Source organism: Plecotus auritus (genome assembly GCF_963455305.1).
Source record: "Plecotus auritus genome assembly, chromosome: 7".
Lineage (NCBI taxonomy): Eukaryota > Metazoa > Chordata > Mammalia > Chiroptera > Vespertilionidae > Plecotus > Plecotus auritus.
Window position 1 is genome coordinate 85,140,404 of NC_137774.1, and position 23,644 is coordinate 85,164,047.

Genomic DNA, 23,644 nt, shown 5'->3' on the forward strand with positions numbered 1-23,644 from the left:
AAAAAAAAAAAAACCCACACAGGTCCAGCACTTGCCATTGGCACATGATTGGTGTTCAATAAATGGTAGCCCCGAGCATTGCCACTGTCAGAGACGAAAGCCTTCACTGTATTATGCTTGCTAAATATTCCACTTTCCAACCCTGAGGTTCTCCTCCCAAATGCCTTGATGAACTCAGGAGTGGCTGAGCGACTTGCTTTGGCTAATGAGATGTGGCTGAAATGACATGTGTCATCTTCAGGCAGACGCTTTAGGAGTCAGCACACTGTCATGGCTCCAGCATGAAGACAACACGGAAAAAAGTCACCACCAAACAGTGATGGACATGTACTGTGATCAAGAAAGAAACCTTTGTGGATATCAGGTGCAGAGAGTTACAGGGTCATTTGTTTCTGTGGCATAACCTAGCCCCGTGGTCGGCAAACTACGGCTCGCGAGCCACATGCAGCTCTTTGGCCCCTTGAGTGTGGCTCTTCCACAAAATACCACGGCCTGGGCGAGTCTATTTTGAAGAAGTGGCGTTAGAAGAAGTTTAAGTTTAAAAAATTTGGCTCTCAAAAGAAATTTCAATCGTTTTACTGTTGATATTTGGCTCTGTTGACTAATGAATTTGCTGACCACTGACCTAGCCCATCTTGACTACAGCAACTGAGATTAAGAATATAAAGATTTCTAAAGAAGGAAGCATTGTAATCAGACAACACTCTTCAGGGAAAACCGGGCCATGGACTCACCCATGTCTTTGGCTGGAATGAGCACGAAGCTGCTGTTGGTAATCTTGTATTCAGTGAGCAATATTGGGAGCAAAACCAACATAAAGATGATCAGAAATATCACCAAATTCAGCAACACCAGAAATCGCAAGAAAGAGAAATAGGACTGAATCCCAGTGCCAAATTTCCCTGGAAAAAAAGAAATCATTGAGCAGGAGTATTGACCCACGACCCATTGTAGATTTAATCAGCCACATTGGGCTGAAGTTGGAGGAATCCTGGTGGAGGGGAAGGAGAAAAAAACATTTTATTTTTTCTATTGTTGGTGTTAAGGTTCTACTTCTAATCGTTTAAACTTTGACTTGTAAATGTACATTCAATCTTGAACTATTTGAGAATGTTGTACGTGAAGACTCAATAGTTACCTTTTCTCACATAAAAATTGATTTCACTTCAGCACCATTTATTGAAAGACTAAACTCTTCCCCAATGAATTGCAGTAGTGCTTTGGTAATTGACCGTAATATATGAAGCCGTTTCTGAATTCTCTATTGTATTCTATTGGTCTATTTATCTATCCTTGCACCAATACCAGGTTAATTATTTTAGATGTATAATAATACTTGACATAGAGTGCTACAAGTCTCAGCTTTATTCTTTCTCGGGTCTGCTTGATCCTCTGTATTTCTATATAAATTTTAGAATCAGCATTTTAATTTTCACATGGATACATATACACACATATACACAAAATCTGCTGAGATTCTGATTAGGATTACATGGAATATGCATGGGTCAACTTGAGGACAAGTGACATGTTTATAATATTGAATCTCTGGTCCATGAACATGAGATATTTAGGTTCTTTAATTTCAATGTTGTACATTTTTATGTGCAGGATGATTCATATCTTTCTTTACATATATCTATATTCCTAGGTATTCAATTTTTTTATGCTACTGTAAATGGGATCATTTTTAAATATTCATTTTCCAAGAGTTTGTTGCTGGTATATAGAAATACAATTGGCTTTATATAGAGATCTTGTATGTAGCAACTTTACTTTTTTTTTTAAAAAAAAAAAAAGGCATTTGCTCAGGCGGTGTGGCCCAGTGGTTGAGTGTCAACCTATGAACCAAGAGGCCATGGTTCAATTCCCGGTCAGGGCATGTACCAGGTTGCAGGCTTGATCCCCAGTAGGAGGCATGCAGGAGGCAGCCAATCAGTGATTCTCTCTCATCATTGATGTTTCTATCTCTCCTCCTTCTTTCTTTTGAAATCATTTTAAAAATATGTTTTTAAAAGCCATTTTGTTTCTGCCTTTCCACTCCCTATGTCTTTCCCTCCATGGTTGTACATGGGCTAGAACTTCCAGGATGATGCAGATTTGAATCAGTGATAATTAGCACCCTCTTCTCATTCTCAATCTTGGGGGAAGCTTTCAATATTTCACCATTGAGTATGATGCTTGCTGCAGAATTTCTGTAGTTGTACTTAGCAGATTAAGAAAGTTCACATCTATTTCTTATTTGCTAAGAATGAGAATTGATGGGATAAGCATATAATTTTTCTCCTTATTCTGTTAAGAATTACATTCATTGTTGTTTTTTAAAGAAAATAAACTTTCCACCACATAATGATTAAATTATTAAGGACAGTCAGAAAGCACTTGAAGAGTGAGGGTGTCTGCTTGTTCTTTGTTGGGGCAAAGAACTTATCTTTGAGACAGAAGATATAAGAGACCCATAATCTTTGCTTCTCTCTAAACCCAGCAACCCTGCCAGAGCAAGGAGCTTGACTATCACACCTTTACTTCATGCCAGATGAGTACCTAGCAAGCCAAGAAATCACAGGAGTGAAGCATGGAAGAGAAAATCAAGGCCCCAGTTTCCCAGGAAAAATATTCCCTCCAATACACAAGCCACTTTTTGAATGAAAATTTCCGGAAAGGCCACCACTTAACAAGAGAGACGTGGTGGATAAAACCTTAGCCTCTGGAGCTGACTGCCTGGGTTCAAATCCTGGGTCTACCTTGTCCTAACCAATGAACTTGTGCAAGTGTTTTAACTTCTCTGAGCCATGCAACTGATAAATATCTGTATGGAAGGATCTTGTGAGAGCTAAAGTGAAATAATATGAGTAAATGTTTACACAGGCCTGGTACATAGGAAAGGCTCAATAAAGGTTAACTTTTATTACTAAACTAGAGGCCCAGTACACAAAATTCGTGCATGGGGAGGCGGTCCCTCAGCCCGACCTGCACCCTCTCCAATCCGGGAGCCCTCAGGGGATGTCCTATTGATGGCTTAGGCCCACTCCCCATGGTTCTCTGCTCTCTGTGGGGCCTGCCTGCTTGATGCTGTGGTGAAGGGCAAGCAGGGCCTGCTATCTGCTGTCTGCGGGCCCGTTTGCCTGCTCACCGGTTGCCGCAGCAACAGGCAAGCAGGCCCTGCTGTCTGCTCTCTCCGGGGCCCGCTTGCCGCCCCCTGGGACTGGGGGACTCTGGCAGGGCTGAGAGGACTGGGTGCTGCCACCTTGTGGCTATGGGTGCCGCCATTTTTGTGATGGAGTGATGGTCAATTTGCATATCCCCTCTTTATTAGATAGTATGTTACTCCAAACATGATGTTCATCTAGCTTTCAAAAATGAATGGTTCAAGTGAAACTCCTTAGAAATATGTTTACATTCTCTCAATAAAACCAAAAGAGGTAGTTCTTTGAATAGATTACCAATGGTATTTTACAGGTCTTGTAATAGTAATAATGGGAACAAGAATTTCTTCCATTTCTCCTACATCATTCCTTACAAATTTTACAAAATTTCCCTTCTAGTAGTTTTGAGGAGATGCTTGTAAATCATTTTGCTTTATGGTAGAAACTATGTCATCCTAGAAGGTATTTTCCCCTCTTGCTCTGCTATATCAACCAAATGTTGAAATGCTTTTTTCCTTCTAATTTTATACTTTGGCACAACTTCCAATTTTTGTATACTTGCTATAGAATGAATAGTGTGTCCCCCTCCAATTCATATGTTGGAGCCAATGTGATGGTATTTGGGGGTGGGGCCTCCGGGAGATAATGAGGTTTTGATGAGGTCATGAGGGTGAGGCCCTCATGATGGGATTAGTGCCCATATAAGAAGAGGCGCCAGTTCGAGTCTTCTCTTTCTCCCTCTCCTTAACCCTCTCTCCTGGAGTGTGCACAAAAAGAGGTCATGTGAGGACATAGTGAGAAGGTGACCTGATCTTTAACTTGCAGTCTCAGAACTATAAAAAAAAGAATGTCTGTAGTCTAAGTTCCCTAGTCTATGTTACTTTGTCATGGCAGCCCAAGCTGCCTAATGCAATACTGCACCCCACTGTCACTATTATGGGAAAGAAAGGATTATAAGTATCTTCAGGGTCATGGATATCTGTGGCTGTGTGGAGAAGCCTAATGAACCTCATCTCAGAATAATGTTTTAAATGCACAAAATAACAAACAAAACCAAATTTGTAATGGAATAACACATGGGCATCTTCATTAGCACATTAAATAATAAGATCTAGTGGTAGATCTGAAAATTGCTATAATTCCACAGTAGTGATGAGCATAAATGGTTTCCCAAGATAACTACAACTGGAAGGAATAGGAAACTGTGATTTTCCTGGTGACAAAGACACAGGTTCTGCTAATCCTAACGGTGGTGTTGCTTATATTCATCATGGAAGGAAATGCCAGATTTCAGCTAAAAGTCCATGAAAACGAGGCTGAATTTCCCCACAGGCACTACTGTGGAGGAGCACGTGCAGAGTCTGGGGTGTGGTACCTCCTATGCTGCGAATGTCCTCCCGCCACAGCTCCAGGTGGGTCGTCATCTCACGAGCTTTCTCTAGGAACCTCTTCCAAGACTTGCTGCTATACCGTTTCCACTGGTCCCACTCAGATAAGTACTTCATTTGGGTCTCCTGAATGTCCCTGCATTAAAAAACGAGCATGACAATGACTATGGCACCACTGCCAAGCCTTAGCATCAAATAAAACCCCAGCAGAGAGGATGTGGAAACCCTGGAGCCCTCATACATTGCTGGTGGGAATGTAAAATGGTGTGGCCACTAGGGAAAGCAAAGTGGCCATTCCTTGAAAAGTTAAACCTAGAATTAACATATGACCCGGTAATTCTACTCCTAGGTAGATATCCCAAAAGAACAGAAAGCAGGGTCTCAAACCAAAACTTATACCCGAATGTTCATAGCAGCACTATTCACAATAGTCAAAAGGTAGAAACAAATCAAATGTCTATCAACAGATGAGTATTAAAACAAAATGAGCTATATCTACACAATGGAATGTTATTTAGCCATAAAAAAGAAGGAAGTACTGATGCATGCTACAACATGGATGTATCTTACAAACATTATATTCTGGACTGGCCTTGTGATCTGTTCAGACCACAGAATGCAGCAGAAGTGATGCTGTGCCAGTTCTGAGCACCGGCTCCCAGAAGACTTGCAGGATTCTGCTCTTCTCTTGGATACCAGCTGCTGCCATACAAACAAGCCTGAGCTAACCTGCTGCAGGGTGAGACCATTCCAGACCAGCCTACAGCCAGCCGAGCCTGAGCCTCGATGAGCAGAGCCACCTCTCTGACCACAGCTGGCCACAGATACATAGTGAGCCCAAATGGAACTGGAAGAATTGCCCGTGCCGACTTGTAGACTTGAGAAATTGTTGTTTGAAACTACAAAGTTGTGCAGTGACTTATTACACAGCACAGCTAACTGGTGCACACATACTCCATACTCTTTTTCTTTGCATTGGCTAGATGCAGACAATAGTTAAGCTTTGGGAGGGCTTCAGAGCCACAAGATGGAAAGAACCTGGTCCCTAAATGACTGCAAAGTCCTCCATTGACCTGACCCAGGACTTTTATGTGAGCAAGAAATACATTTCTAATAGGCTAACCTTTGACATGTTTGGGTATCTTTGTCACAGCAGCTTAGCTTACCCTAAGTCAGTGGTCGGCAAACTGCGGCTCGCACATGCGGCTCGCGAGCCGCAGTTTGCCGCTCTGTTGACTAATGAGTTTGCCGACCACTGACCTAGACTCTCGATTCCAATAATTACAGGCTGTTGTTGTTCCTTGTGATTAAGCCCCTATCCCAGTGGTCGGCAAACTCATTAGTCAACAGAGCCGCAGTTTGCCGACCACTGCCCTAAGTAATAGTTTTGATTATGTGAGCTCTTGAGGAAATAAATGCATGCCATGCATAAAACGCACCTCTGCCCAAAACCTACATCAGATGCCTTCCAGGTGGTTACTGAACGAACCTTAGTCTCCGCTTCTCAGAGATGTTCAGTGCATACTTTCGAATGGATTGGCTATTGAGGTTTTCAGCGATTCCTTCCTCCAGCTGGGAGCTGTAAGAGTCTGTCGGCTTCAGCAAAGTGCCACTCTGCTTGTCACGGGAAGAGATGTTCGTCCTCTTGCGTGCAATGGACCGGTAGCTTGGCAATTCTTGGAGGAAATTCACAGGTGGAGAAGAAAAGAAACTGGAGTCCAAAGAGAGGCTCTCTGGGTAGGAAAGAAGAAAAGCATCATTCACTTCCAGTGAGCCAACCACTTTTGTTGGGAGCCAACAAACAGAAGTTGTGTAGGAGACTTGGACCTCAGAGACCCTAACGAAACCTTGCAGACAGCCACTAGCCTGGGCCACTGACAAAAGCGTTTGTATCTTAATTAGCTTCTTTACCAGGATGGTGCTCAGGACAATGAAATCATCTGCAAATGGGTTCCCTTTCAACAGATGCATTTGCAAATATGCTTTAGGTTACATGACATCTGAGTGCTAGAGTTTGGCTGTGACCACTAGCTAAATGGGTGACCTTGGGCAGTTATCTAAATCTCTGTTGTTCATTTGTCAAATGGGGCTAGTAACATTTGTCCCAATTATCCTCACACAGTGTAGGGTAGTATGACGTATGGAATAAAACATGAAAAGGATAAAGTGCCTTGCACAGTAATGACAACAATGTTTACAGAACAATTCCTATGAACCAGGCACTGTGTTAAGAGCTTCACATACACTCATGGGATCGGGACTGGCCCTATGATCTGCTTGGACCAAGAGTGGAAACGATGCAGTGCCAATTCTAAGCTTGAGAATTTCTGCTGCTCTCTGGACCCCAGCTACTGCCATGTGACCTAGCTGAGCTAACCTGCTAGAGGATGAGGCCATGTGGATCACAGATGATCACCCTGCTGAGACAACCCAGACCAGCCTACAGCCAGCCGATGCCCAGCAGACCACAGACACTCCAAGTACTGGGCATGGGTTTATTATTATCCCCATTTTACAGGTGAGAAAATAAAGTCATTGATGGGTTCCCAAGCCCCTTGCCTATGCCCTCAAAGTCCTGCATGGTCTGACTCCTGCCTGCCTCTCCAGCTCCTCAGGCTCTTTGCCCTCCAACCACACATTTTTAAAGGTCATTCTAATACTAAAATGTGTTCCCTCCTCCTCAGAGCCTTTGCATATGCTGTTCCCTCTGCCTAGAAAGAACCTGCCCACCTCTTTATCCTCTTAGCTCTTAAGTGTCAGTTCCTCAGGAAACTGTCTTCTTCACTGCACTAACACAGGTGCCTTGTTACACATTTCCCCACACTGGGGACATATTTATTTGGGTGACTGTGTGAGTATGTCTGTCTCCCCCAGTGGACCCAGGACCTAGCACCATCCTTGGCTCAGAGTAGGAGTCCATAAATACCTATTGGGTAGATGGATGAAGGGATGGTATTCCTAGATTGCCTGTGTTTAGAGTCTGTGAGTAGGGGTGCTGGAACAGAACCAGGTCTGCCTGGCTCAAAAATCTACATTTGCTTAACTACATCAGGCCACAGCTGGAGGTCAAGCTTTGCTGTGCCTTGTGCAGTGGTCTACGAAGGGAAATTTTTCTGTTGAAGGTGAGAGACGCCACCTTCAAGATGGATTTTACGCCTGATCCGATTTTAATTGTGGGAAGACCACTGTGAGTGGAGAAGACAAGACACAGGGAGAGAAAACAGGAGGCAGCCATAATTAACTAAGTAATTAACCCTACAGGCAGCAAAGCTTCTACCAGTATGGCTCAATGTTAGATGCTAAATTGCTTGGGTTTGAATCCTGACTCTGTCAATTATAGCTGTGTGTCTTTGGGAAAGTTATTTAACCTCTCTGAGCTTCAAACTTTAATACACACTCATTCAACAAATATATCTACCATGTGTCAAATCTGGAACTAGAGCTACCACAGAGAACAAAGTCCTATTCATGTGACACTTATATTCTGAGGTGGGGGCAAGGGAAATCAGACAATAAATAGGCAATGCATATTAAGCCAGGAGGTGATAAGTGGAAGAAAACCAGAGTGGGTTAGGGGCAGAGGTGCACTGTTTTTGATAAATGGGGTCAGGTATGGTCTCTCTATTAAGGTGGCATTTAAGCTAAGGCTGAATGGAGGGAGGGTGTGAACTAGGTGGGTATTTGGGGAAGAGCATCCCGGAAGAGGAGAACAGCAAGTGCAAAGGCCCTGGGGCAGGCAGGCAGGGATGTGCATGGCATGTTTGAAGAGCACAGAAGCCTGTTCGGCTGGAGAAAAGTAAATAATTGAAAAGTAAATGAACAGGACAAAAGTTTCATTGGTGGCTCCGAGGAGCCACACCAGCCCTTCATTGTCCTCACCTCTTGAATATGGGCTGAATCTGTGACTTAACCAAAGGATGCGATAGAAGTGATCCTCTACCAGTTGCGGACCCAAGCCTTAAAAGAGTTTGAAGCTTCCACTTCGGCACTCTTGTGAGCCTGGCGCTGCTGTGTTAGCAGTCAGGCTAAGCTGCTGGGACAACCACATAGAAAGGCTCCAGCCTCATAGGAGGAGAACCAAGGTGCCAGGCTATGACTGCAGCAGGCTATTACAACCAGTCCCCAGTCCCCCGGGTCATCCTCGCCAGGCACCGCCATGCGTGTGAAGAGGCCACGCGGACTCGGCCCCAGCAGACATGACACGCAGCAGAGCAAGCCACACTCTGCTGATTTCCTGATGCACAACATCGGCAGGAACAATAAAATGGCTTTAGTCATCATGTTTGGAGCAGTTTATTAGCAACAGCAGGTAACTGGGACAGGGAGATGGGAAAAGCAGGGGTCAGAGAGGTGGTGGGGCCAAATCAAGTCATGCTGTGATCCTTGGATGTGACAGACGGGAAGCCACTGAGGGCTCTGGGTAGAAGCATGTCATAATCTGACTAATTTTGAAGGATCACTTTGGGCCCTAGCCAGTTTGGCTAGTGGGTAGAGCGTAGGCCTGTGAACTGAAAGGTTCCGGGTTCAATTCTGATCAAGGGCACATGCCTGGGTTGTGGGCTCCATCCCCAGTAGGCATGCAGGAGGCAGCCAATCAATGATTCTCTCTCATCGTTAATGTTTCTCTCTCCCTCTCCCTTCCTCTCTGAAGTCAATAAAAATAAAAAAAAATAAAAGAGGATCACTTTGGAGGCTGCAAAGCCAAAGGCAGGACCCACCACCAGGCCCCCTTACAAGCATTAAAGGTGATCATATAGATAGAAGCGCTCAGCCCAGTGCCCGGCATGCAGTGGACTCCATACATGTCCAGATAACAGGACAAGGGACCGAGGGAGTGCTGCGGGGGAAGGGAAGGGCGGTGGGAAGGGGTACAGCCACTCGCTCTGAGTGGGAGTCTGACGGGGCAGAGCTGTAATCTGCGCCTCTCTGATGGGCCTGTGAGACACAATGGAGCAGCTGTCCCACTGCAGATGACACACAGCCACGTGTCTGGAGTCATGCCAGTCACCAAGTGCAAGCCTGCCAGTCTCCCTCAACCTTCCACTTCCCTGCCCAGCACACCCTGGGGATCTGTCACACTTCCAGTTAGTAATGGTGGCTTCCTAAAGCAAATCAGGGGCGTGGCGGGTGGGTCCTAGAGGCGAGAGGGTCCACGTCCAGGCTGGAGGCTACTCCTCCCTCTGGACAGCAACAAAGAGCTGTTATGAAGCACAAACAAAGGTCTTTAAATGTGGAGCAGCACCGGCCTACTGACTATTCAGCAGCTGTGGGTCAGGGGCCGAGCACTGGAGCTGGAGCCTGAGCTGGCTTGTCAGCCACTAGACAGGCCAACCCAGGCAAGAAAATGAGTGTCTCTGAATCATATGTTTCTCACCTCCGGAACTGGGGATGTGACCCGATGGGCCTCATCCGCGTGATCGTGAGGACAGAGTTACTGGCTAGGATACATTGAGCCCTTACTGCCATAGCCTATTCGCGGTACTCTATACGAGTCACCACACTGAATACTCTGAACTACCTTTGAATGGAATGATCCCATTTTGCAGATGAAGAAACTGAGGCTCGAGAGGTCAAGTGGCCTTTCCCATTCACACAGCTGTTGATATTGGAACTAGGACCCAATCACAGGTTTGTCAGATGCCAAAGCTGGGGTCTTCACCAGGAAATGATTCAATGGGCCATGGATTTGAAAGTTTTTCTTAATCACTACAATGCCATACTGATTAATGCCTTGATTGTTCTTGCAAATGTTCCACAGGAAAGATACGTCCTATTTACATTTCATAATGACCGTTCCTGGTGGAAAACTATTATTTTCAAAATGGCCATCATTGAAGAGGAATGATTTTTCCTTTTCAGACATTCTTGGGAAGTTCGCGATCTTCAAATAAAATAAAAAAATCACAACCATACCTTTGAACACAAGCATCGTTATTTTTAGAACTACGATCCTCCTCCTCTCGTTCTCACTTAGGACCACACTTTTCAAAGCATGACAGCACCTGGTTTCTCAGGCCAACCTGCAGAGGCAGGCAGCGAAGGGCCCTGGCTTTGCAGCAGGGAGGCTGAGGCCCAGAGAGCTCTGATGCCCAGCAGACTCGTGGCTCCACTGCTTCTTGCAGAGACAGGCACGTCACCTCTCCGAGCCTCGGTTTTCTCGTCCCCGGAAATAAGAAGAATGTCTCAGTATAGTTACTGCCCGATGTTCTCCTGAGTTGGTCCAGCTGAAATGTCATCCGTGGGGCCACTCAAGTCCTGGGGTCAGTGTGTGGGCTGTTTGTTGACCACAGGGGTGGGGGGAGGGATGTATTTCAGATGTTGAGGTGCCTCCATCTAGGAATATATAGAATCTGTTCGTCATCGAAGCCAGATTTCAGCAATTAGATGATCACTGGGTGGGCGGGTGAGTGGGTAATGACAGGAGAGTTTCGGACAGAGACAGGCATAAGTACTTTTTGTGGTGTCTTATATTCTTCCAGGTTAAGGACAAAGTTAGTCTGTCCGAGGCTTAGAGCACAGTCTTGCTCATAGAGGGGCCTCCATCTGAAGAATGAATAAATGAACGAATGGACAGGTGCAGGCACATCTGGAGAGCATCTTTAGGTCCCAACTTTTCTTCACAGCTCTTTCCAGAAGACACCAAAACCCACCAACGGGCACAAACACTCCCAGGACGTGGGCACAGGCCGGCTGTGAGCTGAATGGTACTAAAATCGCCACCAGCCTCCCTCAAATGCTTGCCAAGAACTGAGCCCAACCGTATTTGGTGCTGGGTTCACTTCAGGGATTTTCTTCCCACTCGCAGAATCATGGAAACTCCGGATAAGATGGGACCTTCTGGGTCACCCAGTCCTGGCCTCTCGCCAGCTGCTGTGGGAATTAGTTTGGCTGCATGGAGCCCCTCTGGGCAGGGACTCTGAGCTGGACGCTGTGACTCTGAGAGGATGAAGGTTTGCAGACTCGCTTCCTGCCTCCCTAAGCACCCGGCCCATCGCACACACCCCTGCCATTATTCCATCCCCGCCCTAATTGTTTACTTGTGTGTTGTCTCCGGTCTTCTCCCTCCCCCATTATTCTGTAACCTCTAAGAGGCCAGGGACCCCATCTCTCTCCTTCACCACTGAATGAATGAATCATGAATGAATGAATTTGGTGCTAGGAATACAGGCAACATTGGATCACCCACCAAACAGATCAAAGTAGAGGCACCAAAACATGAGAAAAATATTTAAGGAACTTAAGCTTTTAACATTATTCTTTTCTATGTGGATGATATTTTTCACAATTTAAAAAAAATTTTAAGTTGGGGGGAAAATGCTGCAAAAAATATTGATATGTTGACCATATATTACATTTTTCCTATTTTAGGTACTTTACACAAACCAACCCAATTAGGAACATGCTTTGCCATTATTGCTCAGAAATAATCAAATGGCACATGCTCACCCAGTTTGGTATTACGACTAAAGGAATGTGGACATCAATTTCAGAACTTTCTGGATTTCTTTACACTTATAGTCTATGGTTTGACATTGGTTTTATTTTGGATGCTAACCAGAGGTGGGGTCCCTGACTAATTTGTGCTCACAGCTACCAAAGGGTCTTAACCAGGGCCTCACAGACCAGGGAATCTAGTTAAAGCTGCTGACATCTCCACCAAGTGCTCAAAAACCTCTGAGGCCAGGGACTCATCACTGCTCTACCCCTGGAAAGGCCACCCACTCATCCACCTGTTCATTCACTCACATACTCAAAAGCATTTACTGAGCAACTGCTATGTGCCAGGCACTGTCCTAGGACTGGAACACAGCCCTGAATATGACTCACAAATTCCCTGGCCTTTATGGGACTTATATTCTAGCTAGAGGAGACAGACAGTAAGCAAGCAAGAACAATATATTTCAGGTAATACGTGGAGAAAAATAAGGCAAGGGTGGGTTTGAGCAAAGCTTAAAGGGAGAGAAAGAACCACACAGCTAGGTGGAAGAGCAAGTGCAAAGGCCCTGAGGCAGGACCATGCCCAGCCAGTCTGAGGAACAGGACTGGAGAAGCGTTAGCATGGAGGAAGGTATCAGGGCAGGAGTCAAGGCCACCAGGGCCTATGGGCCACGGTGAGACTATGGCAGAGGAATGACATGATCTCAGATTTAACAGGATCTCCCAGCCAGCCCTGTGGCTATTTCTGTCCTTGGGCTGCGCAGTTTGGCAAGGCTGTGCGCATGCCAGGGCATCGTGTGTCAGGCTGCACTGTCCCTGTGCAGTGGTAGAAATGTTCTCTATCTGCACTGTCTACATATGGTGATTATTAGCCATGCGTGGCTACTGAGCAATAGAAACGTGGCTGGTGAGACAGAGGAAACTGCTATGTGAATTTTTAATTTGATCAGACTTTATTCAATTTATTTCTCCACAGCCACATGTGTATTGAACAATGTAGAGGGGCCTCATTCACAGGATCCCAGAGCCTAGTCTGAGAGGGGAGGAGCCAGGAGCGCTGGGACCCTCCTCTACCTGCCAGACTTCAGAACTTCAGGGCTGGGCGGACCTGCATGAGTCATGGTACCTGGCACCTGGCACCAGGGTGGGGCCTGGGGACCGGCTGGGTCCAAGGCTTTATAAACGATGAGCAAACAGCCTACAGGAGCAGTGACTAACTGGGTAATCAGAGCCAGGCTGGGCCCAGGACCCAGGTCTCCTGGTTTTCAAGCCAGTGGAGCATCCTGTGGGCTGTCAGTGGAGCAGTTACTTTGATGCAATCTGTTTGAGGAGGTAACATCACCTGGTGGTTAAGAGCATACTAGTAGCCTCCGAAGTCCGCTGCCTGGATTCAGATCCCAGGCAGCTCCGCTTGCCACCCGTGTGCCCTGGCAAGTTTCTTAACCACTCTGAGCCCTGTTCCCCACGTGTTAAATAGGGATAGAGGTTTCCACCTCGCACAGCCATCCTCAGGGCTGAACAGCTATGCTGTATAAAGTGCTTAGAAAACAGGCCTTTTTTTTTGTGAAGGGCCAGATAGTAAATACTACTTACCACATGGTCTTTGTCACAACGACTCGACTCTGACGTTGTAGCAGGAAAGCTACATAAGCCATAAAAAATTGGGCACAACTGTGTTCTAATAAAATTTTATTTGTAAATATAGGTGGTGGCCTGGATTTGGCTTTGCAGACCTCTGGCTTAGAGCAGTGCCTGGAACACTGTGCTATACATGGGTATTTACTTACTGATGAACTGACTCAAATTATTATGAGCCTTGAGAAAGAAGATACCTACTAAAGATGACTCCTGGTGGCTAACTGGGCTCAAATTAAAAAAGATAATACAACAAAACAACAAAACAGAGCCTAGCAGCCATTTCTACACAGGGTCTCTCATGCAAACTGCACCTCAAGGAGAAGCCTAATCTGAACTACCTGCCTCTGCACTGAACTGCCCACCTGTACTGTGTTTCTGCCATCTGAGCCAGCCCTTATCAAGCAGTTTGTGGAATCTTATTTCAACCAAAAGGACTGAGGCTTTCCCCATCCAATTGGAGATGTGTGGCTCCAGCCAACCAGAGAGCCTCTATTCTGACCAATCAGGACAGTGCCTTTTGGACCAATCAGACTTCAAGGATTTGGAGTCCTCATTTGCAAGAGGACAGACTAATCAGGGACCAGGGGTGGGGACTTCTGTCCCTATAAGCTGCTCTCCCTCTGGCTCTGAGAGCACCTTTTCCCTTTCCATTGAAGACAAAAGAGTGGGTTTCCCTGGCTGAGCTAAAGCACTGAAGATACCTCACTGGAGCAGAGCTGAGAAGACCAGCACAGGCCAGAACAGACCGAAGCACAGTGGAGCAGACCAGCTCAGTGCAAAGCAGACCAGCAAGGAGCAGAGCAGATAGGGGCCTGGCCTCAGGCCCACCTGGTCCTAGGCCTGCCTCACAGCCGTGCTGTTTTCACAGCTGTGCTGTATCACAATTGAGCTATTTTCCACTGAATAACGTTTCCTTCTTCACCGCACCCCACATAGAGGATTCCTGTTGGTGTTGAACTGGTACCAAGGACCATGGGTTGACATATTTACTGATGAACTTAATGAACATGAAGAATTATATCTGCAGTGGGGGATCTTCTTGCTATGGACCAAGCTACCCCTTATGTGGCTGGTTTGTCCTCCTTGGCCAGGATCTCTTCAAAAGAGATTTTCCTGGAGGTGACATTCATGACAACTAGTATTTACCATGTGCCATGATTATGCCAAACTCTACATGCTTACCTCCTGTGATTCTCAAAATGGCTTCCTGTATCACTGATCCTGCAATATGGAAAGTTCAGAGAAGACGAGAACTTTGCGCAGGTTGAGCTAAGGTCTGAACCCTCAGGGCAAAGATGCCAGCAAGTCTTCCTCCCTCTGACACCCCTGCTGATCAGCATGGGGCCTGGCACACAACAGGTGCTCAAATAAACATTTGTCAAGTGAAAACACGGACACGCTGGCTCTAGGTTCACACCATAATGTCCTTCTGTTTCAGGAGCTTGTCACGTAACTTCTAAGGGATAACAAGGATAAATAACACCTATTTCATTGAGCTGCTGTAAGGAATTCAAGGAAGTTACATATTTGAAACCAAAATCAAACAGATGAGCCGGGCTTAGCGGAGCCTCGGGAACTGGTTCCTGCTTGCCTGACTTCATGCCATCTCCTCCTCTAAGTTCCAGCTGGAGCCTCCTCCAACACACCAAGGTCGTTCCCACTCCAACCTTCTGCTCTTCCTGTGCCTCCCTCCGCACACTCTTTCACCTGCACTTCAGAGAGTCACCTGCACCGACTCCTTGACACCCTCAGCCTCAGCTCCCAAGTCCCCTCCTCAGAGAGGCCTTCCTGACCACCCAGCCAGGCAGGTCCCCCCTCCTCCCTATGCCATCACCTGTTTATTTCCTTCTCAGCAGTTCTGGTGAACTGTAACTACCCGATTTTTGTCTTTATCTGGTCAGTGTTTCCCCTGCTTCACGAAATCATGCCCCCTGGACTGCCTCTTTCACCACCAGGCCACGCCTGGAGCATGCTTAAGGCTCAAGGTCAGTTCCCTTCCTCCTCCTCCTCCTGCTGGGTGGAGGGGAAGGCCCCACAGAAGTTCTGGGTGGGTCCCACACCCAAACAATGCTCCTTTAAAAAGCAACCAGACCACAACAAAGGTTACAACACTGAAAAGTCATTTCCCCCTTTTATCCCTCTAAATTCTTCACTTCCTAAAAGAAACAAACACACACCAAAAGCCACTGGGGGCTCTGGGCTTAATCTGGGCCTGCGTTGCTGGGCAGAATTCAGCCTCTTGCAGACAGAGGGGGGAGAAAATAAGCCAGATGGCTGGCTCACCAGAGAACCGCTGCAGCCTGAAAATGGCCCGTGCAGTCTCCAGCTGTTCCAGGCCTGCAGAAGATCCCGCCCTCTGGGACACCTGTAAGGGTGATGAGGGACCCGATGAATGGGCTTAGCAGATAAGGGGGGAAGGGGCAATAAACACTGCAGGTTGAATGGTTACTTCAATTTTAATAAACTCTGTTGGAATAAAACAGCCCAAAGAATAGTGGTTTAATTCCATAAATATCTAATAGCGTATCTCCAGAAAGTACAGGCACACAGCACATGCAGTCATAAATCTTATAACGTTAGAGCTAAGAAGGCCCGAATAATAATAATGCCAACAGCGACCATTCAAGTGCACAGAACCGGTGTGGTGCTAGATTCCTGACATGCTTGTCTCCGTATATCCTCCTGGTGACCCTAGCCGAGGGGGATGATGATCTCTGCTTTACAGATAAGAAAACTGAGGCTCAGCGAGGCAGCACGACTTGCTCAAGGTCACACAGCTGATAACTGGCCAAGTTAGAATTCACGCCTAAGCCAGGCTGTTCCATAAAAACCACCACCAGAGGTTCTCTTCATTTATCTTTAAAAAACACAAAAGTTCCACCTCCCCTCACAGGAGGAGTCTAATGGGCCTATTTAGTTTTATCCCTTCACCCTCTAGGGGTTCCCTGCTTCAGAGGTCCAGACATCTGGCAAGTGGGGTCAATCCAGACAGTCCCAGCAGGGCCCTCCAGTCCCCTCCTAAGAGGGGTGCCCTTGAGGAGGAGAGAGGAGTGGTCAGTGGCCCTGGAGCCATTACCCAGGTCTTAATTCTGTCCAGCCACCACATCGCAGTGATCTGATCATCTTGGATGAGTCACTTTGTTTCCCCCACTAAACACTGAGATAATGGTCATAGTCACTCCCCACAGAAGTGTCAGGAGTCTCTGAGCCTGGCCCTTCCTCAAAAAAGTTAAATACAGAGTCAGGCCTTTGTGGTTCAGGGGGTGAGTGTCAACCCATAAACCAAGAGGTCACTGGTTCAATTCCTGGTCAGGGCACATGCCTGGGTTTTGGGCTTGATCCCCAATAGGGGGCATTCAGGAGGCAGCCAATCAATGATGTTTCTTTCTCATCGATGTTTCTATCTCTCTATCCCTCTCCCTTCCTCTCTCTCTCTAAAAATCAATTAAAAATATATTTTTAAAAAGTTAAAAACAGAATTACCATATTATCCAGCAATTCTACTCCTAGGTGTATGCCCCAAACAACTGGAAACAGGTGTTAAAGCAGAAACTTGTACATAAATGTTCACAGCGGCATTTTCCCCAACAGCCAAAAGGTGGAAACAATCCAAATGTGCATCTATGGGTGCATGGATAAACTGTGCTATATCCACACAATGGAATAGTATTCAGCCAGAAAATGGAATCAAGTACTGACACATGCTACCACAGGGATGAAGCTCAAAAACATCCTTATTGCCCTGGCCAGTGTTGTTCAGTGGGTTGAAGTGTTGTCCCATACACCAAAAGGCTGTGGGTTCGGTCCCTGGTGGGGGTGCATGCAAGAGACAACCCATCAATGTTTCTCTCTCACATAGATGTTTCTTTCTCTCTTTTGCCCTCCCTTCCTCCAAGATCAATTAAAAAAAATACTTACTTTAAGCGGAAAAAACAACCACCATAAAAGGTCATGTATTCTATGATTCCATTTATATGAAACGTCCAGAATAGGTAAATCCATAGGGACAGAAAGCAGATTGGTGGTAGCCAGGGGCTCGGGAGGAGGGAAATAAGGAGTGACTGCTTACTGGGCACTGTGTTTTGGTGCGAATGTACTAAATGCTGCCGAACTGTGAATTATACCTCAATTAGAAAAATAGTCACTGCAAGCATGCTAGTTGAAGATGACCTGGTATGAAGTACTCAGTGACTGGACTATCAAAAACATCTGACAGAGGGGAAAAGCCAAGAAGAGTCATTCTAGTTTACAAACAAAGAACACGCCAGGCACCGAGGGGCTGAGGGCCCACGGTGGGATTTTTGCCTCTTGGAGGAGGTGACATTCAAGTTGAGATCAGAAGTGTGAGGAGGTGGCCCTGGAAGAGCAGGGTGAAGGGTGTGTCAGGCAAAGGGAACGGCAACTGCAAGGACATGAGGAGGGAAACACGGGGAGGAGCCAGCGTGTGGCTGGGGTCAGGGGGAGAAGGTCAGCCTCTTGGAGGCTGGAGCAGTAGGCAGGGACCAGCTCAGATGACAATCCTCTCTAGGGGCTTGGGTCAAGGTGGTCCTCCACCTTCTACTCCTCTCAGGACCTCCACTTCATAGATGGGGAAACTGGGGCTCAGAAGAGGAAGTACCTTGCTCAAGGTCACAAGGTGTTGTTTTTTCAGCAACAATAAAATGTCTGGGCCAGAAAAGTGATCTCTGGATAGGAGGTGGATGAGTAGAATTCTCACCACCAAGACTTTCTGTTGTACACAATCTTTACTGTTTTCATGATTTGGAATTCCATATAATATAGGCGTCAGGGAGCAGTCACCAAGGCAACCGGAGCTGCAAGGTTGGCCACAGAGAACTTGGTGTCACTGGCCACGATTCCACCTGGCCACAGACAGAGCTTATAAGAGGCTAAGTCAGTGTCTTAACCCCATCCCTACTCTTAAGAACAAAACAACTCAAGAGAATCGAGAATACAGTTCAACGGATACTTTGAAAGGGCGAGGCCAAGGTCTGTGTGGATTACAGAGAAGGGACACAGAGTCCAGCCTGTGGGAGGAGAGGTAATCAGGGAAGACTTCCAGAGGGAAGCGACAGCAGACTGAAAGAAGAGAAGAGCAGTATGCCTTATAAAGAAGCCCGGTAATGGCCCCTGGGGGAGACAGTCTCAAGAAGCAACATGCAGGCGGCAGGTGTGTGGGGTGGTGTGGGGGCGCGGTATGGGAGCTAAGACAGGGACCAAACCACAAAGGGCATCCCTCAACTAATATTTACTGAGGGCCCACTATGCACCATGTGCTAAGCATGCAGATGCAATGGTGAGCCAAACAGGCCCAGCCCCTGCCCTCCTGGAGTTTATAATCTAGTAGAGGAGGCAGAGATATTAATTAACAACAGTTAACACTCCCATGGCAGCCAGTCTCCAGGATGGGCCCCAAGGATGCATCCTCTCCCCCAATATCCTGACACTCATAACTTTATATAGGCTCCTTCCACACTGAACGGGGCCAATAAAATATTGCAGAGCCAGGCCAGTGTGGCTCAGTGGTTGAGCATTGACCTATGAAACAGGAGGTCCCGGTTCGATTTCCGGTCAGGGCACATGTCTGGATTGTGGGCCCAATCCCCAGTGTGGGGCATGCAGGAGGCAGCCAATCAATGATTCTCTCTCATCATTGATGTTTCTATCTCTCTCACTCTCCCTTCCATTCTGAAATCAGTTAAAATACATTTTTAAAAAATATTTCAGAAATACCACTGTGATTTCTGACACCAGATTATAAAGGCATTACAGCTTTCGCTTTGCTCTCTCTAAGATTGTCCGCTCTGGGGAAGCCAGCCGCCAGGTCATGATGACACACAGCAGCCCTCTGGGAGGGCCATGTGGAAAGGAACTGAGGCCTCCTGCCAACAGCCAGTGTGAGTTCGCCATCTGTGTGAGCAAGTAATCTCGGGAGGGATCTTCCAGCCACAGGCAAGCCTTCAGATGACACCATGACTGAAACCTCATGAGAGACCATGAGCCAGAATCACCTAGACAAGTCGTTCCCCAAGTTCTGACCACCAGAAATTGTAAGATAATGAGTATCACTGTTCTAAGCCACTCAGTTTTGGGGTGATATATAACACAGCACAGGTAACTAATACAAACATTAAGTTCTTTATATAAATCAACTCTCTTAATCCTAATAACACCCTGAAGTAGGTACTATTCTTATCTCCACTTAATATATAAGGAAATTAAGGCACCAAGCGGTTAAGTGCCTTGTCCAAAGACAAATCCAGTAAATGGGAAAATGAGGATTTGTATCTGGGTATCGGAGTCTAGACTTACAATCACTACAATGTAGCTGTGGTCCCCTCCCTGCCTTTCTCTTTCCCTCCTTCCCTCCCTTCTTTCATTTATTTGTCACAATTTAGCATCTACTATGTGACAGACACTGTTCTCGGTCCTCAGGGAAGAAGACAAAGCCCCTGCTTTGCATGGCACCCATATTCTAGAAGAAGAGACAACTAACAAAAACGTAAACCATCAAACCAGATGACTTCAGGTGGTGATAAATGCTTTGAAGGAATAAGCAAGGTAATGGGTCAGGGAAAGCGAGCTGGGGGTACTTCTTCAGACAAGATGACTCTAGAGGTCCGTCTCTCTGGAATGACATTTGAGCAGACCTGTCAGGAGGAGGGGGAAGAAGAGGCTGACATACAAAGAGCAAAGGGAAATGGAGTTGAGGCAAAGAGAACAGCAGATGCAAAGGCCCTGAGGCAGAAACCACCTTGGTATGTTGGAGGAACTGGAACGCCGCAGCCAGTGTAGCAGAACGAGTTAAGGGTGATGAAGGCCTGGAGAGGAGGCTGGGGTCAAATCACCGGGCCCTGTTGGCCACCAGAAAAAGGCCTGGAATTTATAGTCAGAGCAGTGGGAAGCCACCTGGAAGTTTAATTACGAAGGGGAGTGGTGTGATGTTTTATCACTTAGATACAGGGGTGGGGAACCTTTTTTTCTGCCAAGGGCCACTTGGATATTTATAACATCACTCATGGGCCATACAAAATTATCAACCTAAAAATTAGCCTGCTATATTTGTTCAAACATTTAATTAACTCACCCCGAATGCCTTGGCAGGGCCAGACCAAATGATTTCTCTGGACTTATTCAGCCCCAGGGGCCAGACACTCCCCACCCCTGATAGAAGGAGGCACAAGCTCCATTCCATAAACCAGATCCCCTCTGTTTCCTGCCCACCTCCAATTGTACTCCCATGATGCCCATATAACGGATAACCGGATAACCGGATAACCATTTACAAAGTGCTACAAAGTTATAAACATGTCCCTTCTGAGCCTTCCACCCACGCTAGTGGGTACCAGGTCAAAAATATTATCTGTCCAAGGGATGGGGGAGACTTTAGAAGGGCCAATCATACTCATAAAAAGATGCTTAGAGTCCCCTTAAACACCCAGGAAAGATCCAAAAAAGATGAATCTCATGCCTTCTGTACAGGAAACCATGGCATCTTAAATGTGATTGGTTGTGCTAAAATAAGAGGAAGATAAATAGAAACCAACTAAAATAATCCTTGAATGGCCTTATTGAAAGGTTAACGCTGATGCCACAGGATGAATAATGAGCTAAAAAAGAATTAACCATCAAGCCCAGTCTGAGTTCTGGTTCCTGAGCAAGTTCCCAGGGTCTGGATGTCTTTTCTTTTCCTTCTTCTTCACGTTGAGAACAATCCAGTCCTAAGGGTCTAATGCCCAGATCTACACTCATGTTTTACTGTAAATCCTTGCAACAAACCCACTCTTCTCAAACTGAATTAGAGAAAGCACTGCAGATAAAACTCAGAGTACAGTCTTGTGTCGTGTTAAGGGAAAACATAAGATACAAATGCTACAAGGAAGCCTGCCTGGGTGCTGGCAACTTTTCTATCTTGACTGCGTGGTGGTTGTCCATAATTTTGTAAAAGTCCACAGAGCAAGACAAACTTTCTTTCACCCAAGGCGGAGGGGGGGGGGGACCACATTATAATGCTTGCTTGGTTACCACTTATTGAGCTTTCTCTGTATCAGGCACTGGGCTAGGCACTTCACACGTTTTTCTCTCAGCTATAATCCCACCAACATCCTATTCCCACTTCACTGCTTAAGAATCTGCGGCTCAGAGAAGGCAAACCACTTACCAAAGATCACACAGCAACGAACAGCTGAGGCAGAATTCGGTTCCAAGTTCATCTAATTGTAAACCCTGAAATGTTTGGGGGCGGGCGCCTCCTGCCAGAATGTTAGAACTGGTGGGGATCTCGAAATCTTTTCATTTAACCGAGAAGGCTACTTGGAGACTAGCCCAGGATCCCTCCGCCAGCACCTGGAAGACAAAGCCACATCGCTCTGGACTCCCAATGTCGTGCTCCTCTGGTGCGGCATGCGCCCCCTTAACTGGGTGAGGATGGGAAGGAGAACGGGAGTAAGAAAGACCAATTTCCTCCCCTTCTCCCCCCTCCCGCCCCCCACAAAAGACTAGGAGGGAGGGAGGAGGCTGGGCTCTCGACAAGTTCCAGGCACCTCGCCGTGTGCCCTCCCACCACTAGGAGCACCGCCCCGCCGCCCTACCTGGATGGGCGAAGGGCTGCCTCCTGGGCCTGCCGGGCGGGAGCGCACTGGCACTGGACTCGCTCATGGCTGCGCTCCGCGCCGCGCCCCGAAGAGGCCGCCGGAGACCCGCTCCGGCCGTCCCGCCGCCGCCGCCGCCGCCTCCAGGCCTTCCCTCCCGGAGCCGGGATTCCAGGTTCCGGCGTGGACGTCACAGAGGCCGGGGCGGGGCGCGGAGTCCGCTCTTCCCACGCCCGCCCGGCGCTGGACCACTCGAGGGGTGGGTGCGCGCCGGGATGTGTCGGCAGGGGGTCGTGTGATGTAAGCCCCGTGTCGCGTCCCCGCTCAGGGATGGGGGCCTTGGCTGGAGATCGGAGACTGCTCCATCCAGTGGCCTGATTAGGGGCGACCTCCCAGATGTCTCACTCAAAATTTTACAATTATAATAAAAGTAACCAAACTGTAAACTAGTGTTCCTAGTAAGTTACCATTTGGGTGCAAACGGGGGTGCGGGGTAAGAGTCTATTTGGACATGTTTGTAAGTGCATAAGATGTCTCTGGAGTGGGGAGCTGGACAGCTGGGTGAGAAAGGTGTCAGAGAGGGTTTTCCCTCTATGCCGTGTTTGTCAAATTTTACACCGTATCCACGTTTCATTTCTGCCTGTATACATCTATTCACGGACAGTTTAAACAGAGTTACAAGTAATTGCCAAATTAAATAAGCAATGGGGAAGTGCCCTCTGCAGAAGAATTCCAAATCCTATATAATAAAAGCATAATATGCAAATCAACCAAACAGCTGAACAGCAGGGACGACCATCTGGGACCACGCTATGACACTCACTGGCGCCAGGCCAGCCAAGGCAGGTGCAATGCGATTGGTGGTGGTGGGTAGCCATTGCCCCATGATCGCCCCACAGAGGGAGGCCCAGGCCACCGTCTGGCAGGCTGAGGCAGGTGGGCGGGGCCTCCCTCTGCGAGGGAAGCGGGTGCTGGCAGCCGGGGGAAGGAAGGCCTACTCTTGCACGAATTTCGTGCATCGGGCCTCTAGTAATGTATATGGGTACATGGCTGTTTCAAGGAGGTGGAGCACAACTCCCTACCCTTTAAGTGTGAGCTGCACAAAGGGGAGGGTGGGGCACACAAATAACTGTGCCAGGATAACACCGGCCCAACACTCGCAGGCAGGCAATCAAGATCAACATCAACGGTGCTAAGTCATGCTGATGGTAGGCACTCTTAATGTGAAGTCATGAGAATGACCCTTTACCTATGGGGGTCTTTCTCACCAATAGAAATGGGGTCGTTCTTTGGGAAAATAGCCCGTCTACATCATAAGAAAAACATCAGACAAACCCTAATGGAGGGACATTCTACAAGATACTTGATGAGCTCCACGGGGCTGTCAAAGTCATCAAAAACGAAAGTCCGAGAACCGCCACTGCCCGGAGGAGCCCATGGAGAC

General features: G+C 47.1%; 1 protein-coding gene across 2 annotated transcripts in view; it reads right to left on the bottom strand.

The window, feature by feature from the left end:
- TMC7 (transmembrane channel like 7) overlaps positions 1-22,267 on the bottom strand; it is a gene marked incomplete at both ends in the record, with an annotated part of 52,835 nt that extends 30,568 nt beyond the window's left edge. For both annotated transcript variants that reach the window (XM_080678744.1, XM_080678743.1), the window contains 4 exons: positions 735-902; positions 4,522-4,670; positions 6,024-6,267; positions 22,201-22,267. In XM_080678744.1, coding sequence (XP_080534870.1) covers positions 735-902; positions 4,522-4,670; positions 6,024-6,267; positions 22,201-22,267 — 628 coding nt within the window. The remainder of the gene's footprint in view (positions 1-734; positions 903-4,521; positions 4,671-6,023; positions 6,268-22,200) is intronic.
- Positions 22,268-23,644: the final 1,377 nt, after the last annotated feature.